The 11,706-nt window shown below is 49.4% G+C and overlaps 6 protein-coding genes across 6 annotated transcripts; 3 read left to right on the top strand and 3 right to left on the bottom strand.

Annotated features, from left to right (window-relative positions):
• Positions 1-106: 106 nt before the first annotated feature.
• On the top strand, positions 107-1,855 carry GGS22DRAFT_151914 (FMN-linked oxidoreductase). Its single transcript, XM_047959579.1, has one exon. The coding sequence runs from the start codon at positions 202-204 to the stop codon at positions 1,723-1,725; it is 1,524 nt and encodes a 507-aa protein (XP_047822430.1). The 5' UTR covers positions 107-201; the 3' UTR covers positions 1,726-1,855.
• Positions 1,856-2,807, bottom strand: GGS22DRAFT_151913 (ubiquinol-cytochrome-c reductase complex subunit-domain-containing protein). Its single transcript, XM_047959578.1, has 5 exons — positions 2,706-2,807; positions 2,547-2,590; positions 2,341-2,394; positions 2,070-2,217; positions 1,856-2,019 (listed from the first exon to the last, which is right to left on the bottom strand). Exons 1-5 carry the CDS (start codon positions 2,715-2,717, stop codon positions 2,011-2,013), a joined length of 267 nt encoding a protein of 88 aa, XP_047822429.1. The 5' UTR covers positions 2,718-2,807; the 3' UTR covers positions 1,856-2,010.
• Positions 2,808-3,034: 227 nt separating this feature from the next.
• Positions 3,035-4,379, top strand: GGS22DRAFT_151912 (uncharacterized protein; the record flags this gene model as incomplete). Its single annotated transcript, XM_047959577.1, has 2 exons — positions 3,035-3,263; positions 3,357-4,379. Coding segments are annotated over exons 1-2 (989 nt in total), but the record flags the coding sequence as incomplete, so codon positions are not given.
• Positions 4,380-4,726: 347 nt separating this feature from the next.
• Positions 4,727-7,549, bottom strand: GGS22DRAFT_151910 (Nonaspanin). Its single transcript, XM_047959576.1, has 3 exons — positions 7,268-7,549; positions 5,219-7,121; positions 4,727-5,166 (listed from the first exon to the last, which is right to left on the bottom strand). Exons 2-3 carry the CDS (start codon positions 7,095-7,097, stop codon positions 5,099-5,101), a joined length of 1,947 nt encoding a protein of 648 aa, XP_047822427.1. The 5' UTR covers positions 7,098-7,121; positions 7,268-7,549; the 3' UTR covers positions 4,727-5,098.
• A 287-nt stretch (positions 7,550-7,836) lies between these two features.
• On the top strand, positions 7,837-9,350 carry GGS22DRAFT_60906 (uncharacterized protein). Its single transcript, XM_047967548.1, has 2 exons — positions 7,837-9,060; positions 9,118-9,350. The coding sequence occupies exon 1, from the start codon at positions 7,870-7,872 to the stop codon at positions 9,007-9,009; it is 1,140 nt and encodes a 379-aa protein (XP_047822426.1). The 5' UTR covers positions 7,837-7,869; the 3' UTR covers positions 9,010-9,060; positions 9,118-9,350.
• A 283-nt stretch (positions 9,351-9,633) lies between these two features.
• GGS22DRAFT_177481 (FAD/NAD(P)-binding domain-containing protein) lies at positions 9,634-11,479 on the bottom strand (the record flags this gene model as incomplete). Its single annotated transcript, XM_047963518.1, has 4 exons — positions 9,634-10,518; positions 10,594-10,669; positions 10,727-11,064; positions 11,138-11,479. The coding sequence occupies 4 exons, from the start codon at positions 11,477-11,479 to the stop codon at positions 9,634-9,636; spliced, it is 1,641 nt and encodes a 546-aa protein (XP_047822425.1).
• Between the last annotated feature and the right edge of the window lie 227 nt (positions 11,480-11,706).

Raw genomic sequence — 11,706 nt, 5'->3', positions numbered from 1 at the left:
GGTATTTAGCGGGTCATGTGGGTAACCCACCAATCGGAAGGTCTCAGATTAATGGGAATTTCTTAGCTTCAACGATCAACAGATCCCGTTAACTTTATCTCTCATAGATTAATATTAGATTAATTGTTCACGTTTGTATCATAGCTCTTATTACAACCGCATGCCATTGAGGGCTACTATGCCCATCTCAACCCCATCAAAATGGCATCTTCTCATCGATTAGCCTGGCGTTTTCTCTCCTCGCCAGCTAACCCACTCTCCGCCTCCAAACGAATTCCTTCCTACCTTCGTCCTCGAATCGCCACACGCCATGCTTCTACGTCGACAGACTCTCAGCCGATATCCCGTTTAAGACCATGGCTGTACGCAACTACCATCGCGGCAACCGGTTACGTAGTGTACGTGTATACTACCGACACGCGCGCTTTCGTCCATCGCTATGTTGTGCCTCCGATGCTCCGTTTCGTGTTCCCAGATGCCGAGGAAGCCCACAACGCAGCCGTCTCCTCCATGAAGAACCTATATAACCTAGGGCTACACCCACGAGAACGTGCTTCCGCCAAAGGGACGCCTGAGCTTGCTATTCCCGTATTCGGCACGCAGCTAGCAAATCCGGTGGGCATATCCGCGGGGCTCGACAAGCATGGTGAAATCCCGGACGCACTGTTCGCATTGGGAGCTGCTGTGGTCGAAATCGGCGGGTGCACGCCCCGGCCCCAGGAGGGGAACCCTAAGCCACGCATGTTCCGCATCCCCACTCTCGATGGACTGATTAATCGATACGGACTGAACTCCCGCGGTGCCGACGACATGGCTATGCGGCTGCGGAACCGGGTTAGGCGATTCGCCAAACAAGTCGGACTGGACGAGGCGAGCGTTCTAAACGGTGAGGCCAACGTACCACCGGGAAGCTTGCTCTCGGGTCGCATGCTGTTGGTGCAGATCGCCAAGAACAAGGAGACGGACGAGCGGGACGTGGATGCTGTGAAGAGAGATTACGTATACTGCGTGCAGCGGCTGGCACCATATGCGGACGTGCTTGTAGTCAATGTGAGCAGCCCAAACACACCGGGCTTGCGGGACTTGCAGGCCGTGGAGCCCTTGACGCGGATACTGAGCGCTGTGGTCGACGAGGCGAAGAAGACGGTTCGGAAAGAGAAACCTAAGGTGATGGTCAAGGTCTCGCCGGACGAGGACGAAGATACTCAGATGGAAGGTATCGTACAGGCGGTTTGGTCAAGTGGCGTCGATGGAGTTATCGTAGGGAACACGACGAAACGTCGAACTGGCATAATCCCGTCGAAGGTGAACATTACGCCGAGGGAACATGTCACGTTGACGGAGACTGGTGGGTACTCCGGCCCGATGATGTTCGACCGCACCGTGGATTTGGTCAAGCGATACCGGAAGATGCTAGATGGCCAATCGTTGCAATCTACCGTGGCCAAGGTAACGGCTGATGAGGCTGCCGATGCTAGCATAACAGCTATCGAAGGAACTATCACCGGATTCTCCGAGAACGAACCCAAGACTAGCTCTAACCAGCACCCGGAGCAGAAGGTCATTTTTGCTACCGGTGGAATCTCTAACGGACGTGGGGCGTTAGAGATGTTGAATGCCGGCGCAAGCGTTGCCATGATCTACACAAGTCTCGTATACGGAGGTGCTGGAACCGTCACGCGTATGAAGAGGGAAATGAAAGAGGAAGTGGCGGCTGAAAAGTAAGCATAGGTAAATAAAAAGGGGCTATCATATGGGATGTATGAAAAACATCCACTGTACTATTATCACCATACATGCATAATAGACGATAGATGGGTGGTCCAAATCAAGATGGACCTAGCTTGGAACTTAATCCTGCCGATGTTTGTTTCTTTACAACGGTACTGTGAGTTTTAAGAGATCTATTCGGATGTCATGTTTGTACAGAGGTTCGCCATAGACGCTCTACCCCAGCCGGCATTGCGCTCTCCTTTTCACATCTAGTAGAAGCCACCAGCCCAGACCAATTTAAAAGGGCTACATGATCAGGTTAGTGAAAGTTAGGAATGGAGTTTGTCCGAGCTTACGTTGTCCGAAGCGGGGGTCTCCTTGATGAAGTGACCTCCGATGAAGGGGACCTTTTGTAGGATGTCGCGCTTTACTCTGGGGATACCGGATGCGTAGAATATGACGGCGAAGAGGGCTACACCTCCGAAGGCACCAGCCTTAAAGCCACTGTACGTTGTTGTATTAGTCTGTTGTTATTGCTAGAGTTGGAACGAGACTCGGCTCGTGTGGTGTAGATAGAGCTCGAGTGTTGTGTCTATATAAGGCGAAGGGAATGGTCGAGGTGCTTACAGGCTGCCAAGTTGCTTGAATGTCCAACCCGCAACGTTCGGTTGGAGGTGGTACCTGTTGGATCGTCCGAGGTTAGCCATTTGTCCGCAGATGGTTGATATTCCAAACTGTGCGCTTCTTCTAATCTCTGCACATTTTGCACTACAAGCTCTCGATTTTCGATCTGGGAAATAGGTAGGGTCGATTCGGTTTCGGGGCGCACTCACTTAGGCCCATAGGGGCTCTTGTAGGACTGTCGTAGAATGGGAGACTGCGGTTATTTCGGGTTAGCAGGGTTTCTCGCACAATAATAATCCAAGCTCGTAATTCGTGTGAATGCAGTAAGTCTATATGATATAAATGTAAAGAAGCGACACTATACGTACCTGGAATACCATCTTGACTTCTGGTGGAAGGGAGTCGGTTCAATGGAAGGTAAACGTCAAGGGTTTATTAGGAATTTTGGTGACAGCTTCAATTCCGGTTTTCAATGGATTGGATCTCATTGGAGCTTGCGCGACATTCTTTGACATCGGAGGAAGCCGGGATCCTCAGCCACAAACGCCACAGACCTATAAGGATCGCATAACTACATATTGATTACATAATTATGTAAAAAGACATATTTCGCATGTATAAAGTGGAATTCACTAATTGAAGCTGAAACATTTAACTCTTCCTTGTACGTACCTGTGCAGCTCTCTTCATTGAAGCTAATCACGAACAACATTCAAACCTCGCCATAACCTTCTCTACACGCCCTAAATATTCGCACAACACACCATCTTCCGGAAAAATGGACAAGCAGCTTGATCTCTGCTTCGATCGCGTCGAAAAAGCGTTAGGCACTCTTGTCGACTCGATCTCGAAGTACCATCCATCTGTGCATCAAGTTAATGACCTAGGTCTCGCTGACATCGAGCTGAACAAGGGCCTGGAAGACCGTATGTTCAATGCTTCTCCTCTACAACCTTCTACGATTATCATCGATTCTTACCCGGGTATTACTTAATAATACTAATCACAGCACCATCTAGTACAAACCCACCAATCCAACTACCGCCGCATACAAGACCTGCGCACAGCAACCGCCAGCTTCGACGCCCAGATCAAGGACACCTTACGCCTATTAGCCAACACGCGAAAAGAGCTCGTCGGCGCGCCCGCCACCGTGTTTCCGTCCGACATTCCTAGCTATGACATCAACTACGATGAGCTACTCGCTTACGCGCGGCGCATTAGTAAGACTACCATGCCTCCCGCCGGTATCATGTCCGCAGACATCACACAAGCAAACTCAGGAGCCGAGACCGGTGTCGCAACCCCCGCCGACGGGATAACCCCCAACGGCGCCCCAGCACTACAAACCAACGGCATCTCGCAACCCGCAGATCCCTCCGCGCAGCCCAACCCCGCCGTAACAACCACAACAGGCGACGCCAACCCCGCCGCGCTCCCGGAAGAGCTGCAATGGCGTCTAAACCCCTACAACGGCTTCGCCTTCTTCCCGTGGCCCTCAGAAGAGCAAGTTCGCCAGGGTTCCCTCGTTTCTCTCGCCTTCCTCTCCGAGCAAGGCATCGACCCGGAGGACTACGACCCGGAGCTCGAGAAGCAGCGCAAGAGGCAAGAAGAGGAAGAAGCGAAGGCGGCGCAGGAGCGGGAACGACTGGAGAGGGAAGAGCGGGAGCGCAGGGCGCGGGAGGAGCAGGCGCGTGTGCGGGCCGAGCGCGAGAGGGAGCAGAGGGAGGCTTGGCGGCGCGCGAGCATTTCCGGCGGAGGCGCCGGCGCGGGTGGCGGGCCTGGGTTGGCGAGTTCGCCTGTCGGGGGCGAGAAGAAGCAGTTTCAGTTTATGGCGGATGATGACGAGGATGATGATGAGTAGGGGGGTGCTGCTAGCTAGCTATATGCCGATTGTAAGAATCGGTCACTGCTACGTATGCCTGGTAGTGGTATTAAGGGGGTCTGGCGATCTTTCGGCATTTGAGTAGAAGGCATTGCTCATATGTGATAGGTCCTCGCTGGTTAGGAAGTACGAATTAAAATTAATTCAAAAATTCCAGATGATTTGTGATGTTTTACAAAACATGATGAGTACCTATCTATCTCTGCAACGGCCGCATTACCACAGTCATTTCTGAATTAGACAGTGTTGAAAAAGATCTATCCACTTAGATCGGATAACTGGAATCCATTTGATCTTCGGAGTAGGCGGCCCCACTCTCAAATTCCGGCATCTCTAGCTCCTGCCGGAGTGTACGATCCCGCAGGTATCCATATTAACTACTACCTGTACATAAATCGCATTCCACTACCACTTAGTAATTTAAACTCCTAAAGATAGTAGGTAGTCACCGGAAGACAAATAACAGCACGGTCGACAGCAAATTTACGGCATACAAATAACAAGTCCGGCAATTATGAAGTTTATTGATATTCCCGAGTACGTAGGATGGAGGATAACCAGGCCGATGCCCACCCCAGCTCCGCCGGGGCCGGAACTGACTTTTCCTCCCGTTCTATTCATGACATGTGAGAGCCCTCCTAAACCTGGAAGAACGCCTCCTAGAAACGCCGGGATCTTTTGGTACCCGTAGACCACTTATGCAACTCGTCAAAATCTCGTCTCGCCCCATGTTCGAATGTCGCAAAGACGGCGTACGAAAAATGACGCCGATTGTACATTTATATAGTACAGTGTCCGAGTTCGTCCCCATGTCACCTACCTCGGACGGTGAACCATCATCACTTTCCTCTCTCTCGCTACCCCCTAAGTAGTAACTTAGTCGATTTTGATAGATGCATAAATCTTCTGCGTAAACCACCAACTAGAGAAGAATCCAATAGATCCTATCATGATGTTAGCATACTAGACGGTGATCGTGGAAATAGTAACACATACCTGTCAATATGAAGAAGAGGAATGAAAGCAGAGCGCTATATCCGATATACAGTACTGTACCAGATAAGCCGCCCAGGGATAACTTGCTGATCAAGTATATCAGGGCGTTCGCAAAGATGTAGCCGGCGCTCATACCGGCTGCTAGGAAAGATCGCCATTGCCAATGGTAGTTCTCGGCGCATAGCAAGAAATACACCATAAGAACAGTGACTGCGGCGCACGTGATGATCATAAGACCATAGCATAAGAAGAGGAAGCCGAACATGTAATAGATCTTGCTAAACCAGATCGAGCTCATGATGAAGTAGAGCTCAACGAAGATCGCGCCGAAAGGTAGAATGCCTACAAGCAACATGCTGGGGAGTGGCTTTAGGTAAGTCGTAGCGGGAGGAATCTGTCGGGGAATCTGGTTGGTCCGAACGGGGGGTTCGACTCCAGGTGCGCGGAATCCGAGCCACGAACCACTGACTGAAAGAGGTATCGAGATAACGAACCAAATGCCGATGATGACTAGCATCGTGGTGAACGGAACAGCGCCGGCGGCCCCGTTAGCCCAGAGGAAGAGATTCAGGAAGAAGAATGTCGAAAAGACGATCCCGGGAACGAGAAGAGGGGTCAACCCGATGTTCAACTTCCACTTCTCGCCGTTCATCGACTTGTAGACTCTCGCAGAGACATAGCCGCCAACGAAACTGAGAAGTGTGTATAGGATAATCATGATCGTCCCGAGAGAGCCGCGGTTCGATGGAGACAAGAAACCTAACAGAGCGAAGCAGATGGTGAAGCCGGTCATAACAAATAGCTGAGCACCATTACCAAGGAACACTGACAGGAGAAGAGGATGCGAGGGAGTTCGGAAAACATCTCCATGAACCAGCTTCCAGCCAGAATCCTCCTGGACACCATCTTCTAGAGCTGAGGTACCAGAGAGATCTTCCAGGTTGATCTGGTCTAGTCGGTTGTATCTTGCAATATCCTTCTTCAGGGCCCGGAATAGGACGGAGGTTACGGTGACGGTTAGGAAGATAACCACAACTGCGGAGTTAACTAGAGAGAACCAATGAATCTTCGGGTCAAACACATGCAAGTATTTATCCCATCGCGTAGCCCAGGCGGTTGGCGATTCCGTCCAGTATACACTGTAGGTAAAGGTAACTTCGGTCTCGGCGCCAGCGTCTTCCACGAGGACCACGGGTGGTGTTTGATTGTCGTTGCATTCCAGATTGTCACCCTTGTACGCCTTCGAGGCGGGTTGGACAATGACACCAACAACTCTCAACTGATCCTCCTTTCCATTCACTTTATGATACTCGACAACAATATCATAGTGATTATTGAAAAATGTCGGGCCGTCCGGGTCGGTCGTCGAGATAGTGCCCATAGCAAAACCTGGACTGTAAAACGTCGTTCCGGTAAGGTCATCAAGGAGATGTTGGCCCGCGGGTAAGCCATCCACGAGCCAGTTCAGGGCGTAACCTTGCATGATTCGTTTGTTGACAAAATGTGCTGACGGCATGTCATATTTCGCGCCACATAACTTCTTACAAGTCTCATTCTTCATCATATTTAACTCGAATGGCGAAGTCATGATTCGGTCACCGAATAGGATACTTCCAAGGCTTTCGGATACGTAGGACGGACCTCCTTCGGGCTGGCAAAACTGAAACCTCTCATTGTAATAATCGTACGACATGACAGAGTGAAGGAGCGCATCTTGGGCGGCCACGGGCTTGATGCTGTTGACATAGAGAGGGACCTTGTCGCCCTGCTTGTATGATGTTGGCGCGACACCGGGAAGGTAGAAAGAGGTCGCAAGTTGAGGGAGGGCCAGCAGCGCAGAGCAGAACGCCCAGGACGGCGCAAACGTTCTCGACTTCATCGTGGACTATTTAGGACATGGAGTCTTAATTAAGAGTTAACAGACAAGCTCATAACAAGCGATTCTTCGAAACAAATCGGTTGTAGTAATGCAATGAGTGGATAGGTAGTAGTGGATAGTCGAATAGGTAGGTAGGGAGGTAGGCAACAAGTTTGTTGTCGTGAACTTACGTATTACCAAACGCCGTAAGAAAAGGATTCAAGACCAATCACAGAGCACAAAGGCTCGTTTGGTAAGGTGGTATAAGGAGACTCAACTTAGAAGAGGTGTTGAGATTCAATGAAGAATAATTAAGACAAATACAAATACAGTATCATGTCAAATGACGACTAGCGCGAGAACGGCTCCGGTAGAGAAAGTTTCGACGATGGTTTCAAGTTTCAAGTGGTAAGGTCTAGCAGCTCCAAAATATTTATTATGTTAGGTTGCGTATGCCGTATGCTGTACGATTCATAAAATTTCGGAGCTCATTACATATGAAATTATGATGTGGATACTTCCGAGCCAGCTGTCCCCAAGCAGCTGCCAAGAGATTTTCTTAGTCATTAAAGGTGGGGCGAAAGCGTAGGCCTTTTGACGGTACCTGTACGTATTCAGCAGGGTACAGTAAATCCAGCCAATCAAGAAATATCCATGAACAAGGATCTCTTATCTTTATCGCGGACCCGAAACTTTTTTTATTCGTTTCTGAACCATGAATAAAATCGAATTAGAGATTTCTACGATCCGTCTAAAACACCACCAACAAGGTTTTGCCTTACCTGTCGCAATAATGGCGGCGCCCGCGTCCTTACCAGTCTTGCTAGACTCACTGACGAATTCATTAACTTCCGCATTCGAAGCGGCTCCTAAAATATCCGGCATTGAGCCAACCAAAGATGGAGTGTCCCTCCTAGACGTCAAAAACGAGCTTCTTCTTTCCTACTTACAAAACCTCGTCTTCCTAATTCTAATCAAAATTCGAAATGCTAAGAATGCCGGATCGGAAAGCTCAGAGGAAGAAGATAAGACAGACCTCTCGGACGTGGTAGTAAAAAAACTAGTCGAATTGCGACTATACTTGGATAAGGGAGTTAGACCCCTCGAGGAGAAATTGCAATTCCAGCTCGATAAGATTCTGCGCGCCGTCGAAGATGCAGATCGCATTGCTTCTCAACCCGTGAACGAGGCCGAATCGGAGTCTGAATCAGAGTCAGACGATGGGTTAGAGGATAGCGACGCTTCTGGGAACGAAGGCCCAACCAAACCTGCGCTGGATATCTCAGCTAAGCGATTTGCCCCAAGTTTCGCCAACTTCGTCACACCTTCGAACCCTGTCGGTATGGCAGCTACCACGACGCAAGATAAGACAGGCGCATATCGCCCGCCTAAGATAACGCCAACCGTGATGCCCACGACCGAGCGAAGAGAGCGAAGCGAGCGCCGACCCATGAAATCCGCGACTATGGACGAGTACATCTCGAACGAGTTGTCCTCAATGCCCGTCGCAGAACCCAGTGTCGGAACCACTATCATGTCGGGCGGTCGAAAGATGAAGACGGCTTCAGAGCGACAGGAGGAAGAGCATAGACGGAACTACGAAGAGTCTAACTTCGTGCGATTGCCGAAAGAGAGCAAGAAGGAGCGCACTCAGCGCAACAAGATCGAGGGCCGCAGTTCCAGGATGCAATTTGGTGGTGAAGAATGGCGAGATCTTGGTGAAGGTGTCGACCGAATCAATCGGTTAACTAGGCAGAAAGAAGGCGGCAGAGGTACGAAGGCCCTGCTGGAAAAGAGTAGAAAACGAACAAGGGATACGGGTGATAGTGCTCGCGGAAGTGGCCACAGCATCAGCACCAAGGAAATAGGGGAGCGATTCAACAAGCGTGTTAAGGTCATGGAAGGGGGACGTAGGGATCGCGGCAAACGCTAAAACTACATTTCAAGCCATTCGTGGACATACTAGGTGGCTCTATGGTTGAGCGTAAGTGCAATAGCAGTACTTGGTAGAATTTCACTACTGACTGTCGCGATCAAACAGATATTAGCCCTGTTTCCTAGCACAATCATGATAAAAATATTTTGTCCTTCATATCCATCTATTCGCGTATCCCACCAGCCAAAGATTTTAACCGAACACTATGAAATGTATTACACCATGAATCAGGTTTCCCCCTTAACTTACACTCCTAAAAGGGCGTCGCCCCGGATTATCGCGATTATCGGGTCGCCCGCGAGCTTTTATCAATGGGTAAAGATTGTGATCAGATCCATCTGACGAGGTCCTTTTCCCTCTCATAATTCTCTTGCGAAATCTCTCACGAACTTGTTGTTCTTGATCAATGAGAAGAGAATCCCCATTGAGGCTCAAACCATGTGGGGATAAGGTTGGTGGGCTACCGGAACCTGATGTCGCGGGCTCATTAGGTTTATGACACCATTCGCCAGAATCCATCCAAAACGCTTCCTCGTCTACCTCACGAATCCCACCATCATCCATAACCGCGGTTGACAAATAGGGTTCTTCTCGTCGTGGACGCTTTCGACTCGAGCTCGCCTAGAAACTTCTACCGATGTCTCTACTTTCCTCGTCGGCATCTGCGAATCCTAAGCCATTTCGGATTTGATCCTCGGCGAGGACCACCCGCTTAGGTAACGCAAACCCTAAGCCGAAGAATACGAATGTGGCCCACTTCCAGCGGAATGGGTTGATGGTGACACAAAAGGAGAACCACCAAAGAAGCTCGAGATAAGTGAAGAAGTCGAAAGCACCAGTTGGGGATGAGGCCTTGAGGAATTTGGTCATGTCGATCCACCGTTCCATCCAGAACGTAGACGGTCGCGTTAGAGGGTCAACTAGGAACATGAGAAGGATCCGCGTGTAGATGCCAATATGCCAATTACCGACCGTTCCGATGGCTGACAGATAGGTGCAGTTAATGGCCGAGACAGAAGGATGTTCAGGAGGGAAAGTTTGGAGATACCAATTCGGCGGTCCGTACGATCCGCTGAAACATTCGTTGGGAAGGAAATTCAATGATGGTCTCTTGAATCCGGTTGCCATTACCACTATATCGCCTTCAATGTCAGTCTTTAGACCGGGGCCTCCTTTTGGTACTCCCTTCTCTCTCTTGTTGACGAGGACGCCTGTTTTAGTGAAGTTCTCGATGTCGCATCGAATCCATTCGGCTTTGCCAGAGCGGAGCTTGTCCATGACATCCGAATTGACCATAGGCGTATCCATGAAAATACCCTTCTCTTTCGGCGCTAGATCCTGCAAATCTCGGTAGAAGAATTTCCTGAGCAATGCTTCTGGAATGGCAGATAACATGGTCTCCTGACCCCATATGTTTAGAGAAAGGAGAACATCAACTACCCAGTTACGAGGGATGATCCACTTGTCGCTACGTGATAAGATATAGATCTTCGAAGCCCCTTCTTCCTATAGCGTCCATCGTCAGCGTCAAGTGATGGATGCTAAGCATGTTTCAAGGACCATCACGAAAAATATACGTACGGCAGCAAACTCCAGAGCCTCCACTGCGGACGCCCCACCGCCAATGATGATCATTGATTTACCCTTAGCATCAACACTACGCTTTTATTAGCAATGGCATCCAGATATAGTATAATGCTGTTTCAATGCGTACCCGGTCAACTTGCTCGAATGGTAGATTCTTCCCTTGAATCGCTCCATGCCGTCCATTCGAGGCATCTTCGGGTCTCCGCAAGTTCCTACGGCTGCGATAACACCTTCGAATTGACCATTGTCCGGGCCATTGATGATCCAGCGGCCCTTCTCATTTTGGTACACTTTGTCGACATTGACGTTGAATTTCGTCTTCGTGTCTAGGCCGTATCGCTTCCACAGTTGCTTAACCTGGCTTATGATCTGCTGTCTATCTGGATAACCACCTTGCCATTTGACCGACGGGTGAAACCTGTACATGAGAGAATGGATCTGTAGGCCAGACGTATTGTTTACTTTCTGACGTTTATAATAGTGTCAGTATTTAGGGACCAGACTGAACCAATTCTCGCTTTGGAAGTGGGCTGCATACACTCCATATACCTCCTATACTGTTTTTGTCCCCGGCTTCGAAGATGGTAACATCAAATCCGTGACCAATGCAATGTGCAGCAGATGTTACACCGGTTATACCAGCCCCGATGATGGCGATTTTCGGTCTTCTTAACCGGGTACTCGGTCCAGGAGGTGTCGGGGAGAATATCTTATCGGCGAACCATTGGAACACCCCGAAAACAAATAAGAATTGCCATTGAAATACTTCAGAGAGGAAACGAATTGGGTGACGAATAGGATTGTCTAAGCTCTTGATAGCACTATGGACTGCAGCTTGAAGTTGGGATAAAGCATCGAATACTATATCCTGGGGTGCCATGACGTCGTGTAATTGTATACTCAGTTAACTTCCAAGGTTAACACAGCACAGCACAACACAACAGTATCGGACGAAGTAGGATTCGAGATTGCGTGAGAAGGGAGAATGGTTGATCTTCAGTAAATAAATTAGACCTATTCGAATTGTTTACAATCCGACCTTTGGTTTTTATGGAATGGAATGTCTATCTCTACATTTTTGCACGCCATGTACGTCTCAATGATTTC

This window comes from Annulohypoxylon maeteangense (genome assembly GCF_022496945.1).
Source record: "Annulohypoxylon maeteangense strain CBS 123835 unplaced genomic scaffold GGS22scaffold_2, whole genome shotgun sequence".
Classification (NCBI taxonomy): domain Eukaryota; kingdom Fungi; phylum Ascomycota; class Sordariomycetes; order Xylariales; family Hypoxylaceae; genus Annulohypoxylon; species Annulohypoxylon maeteangense.
Note: the sequence above shows the minus strand (reverse complement) of the source record. Positions and strands in the feature narration are given on the sequence as shown.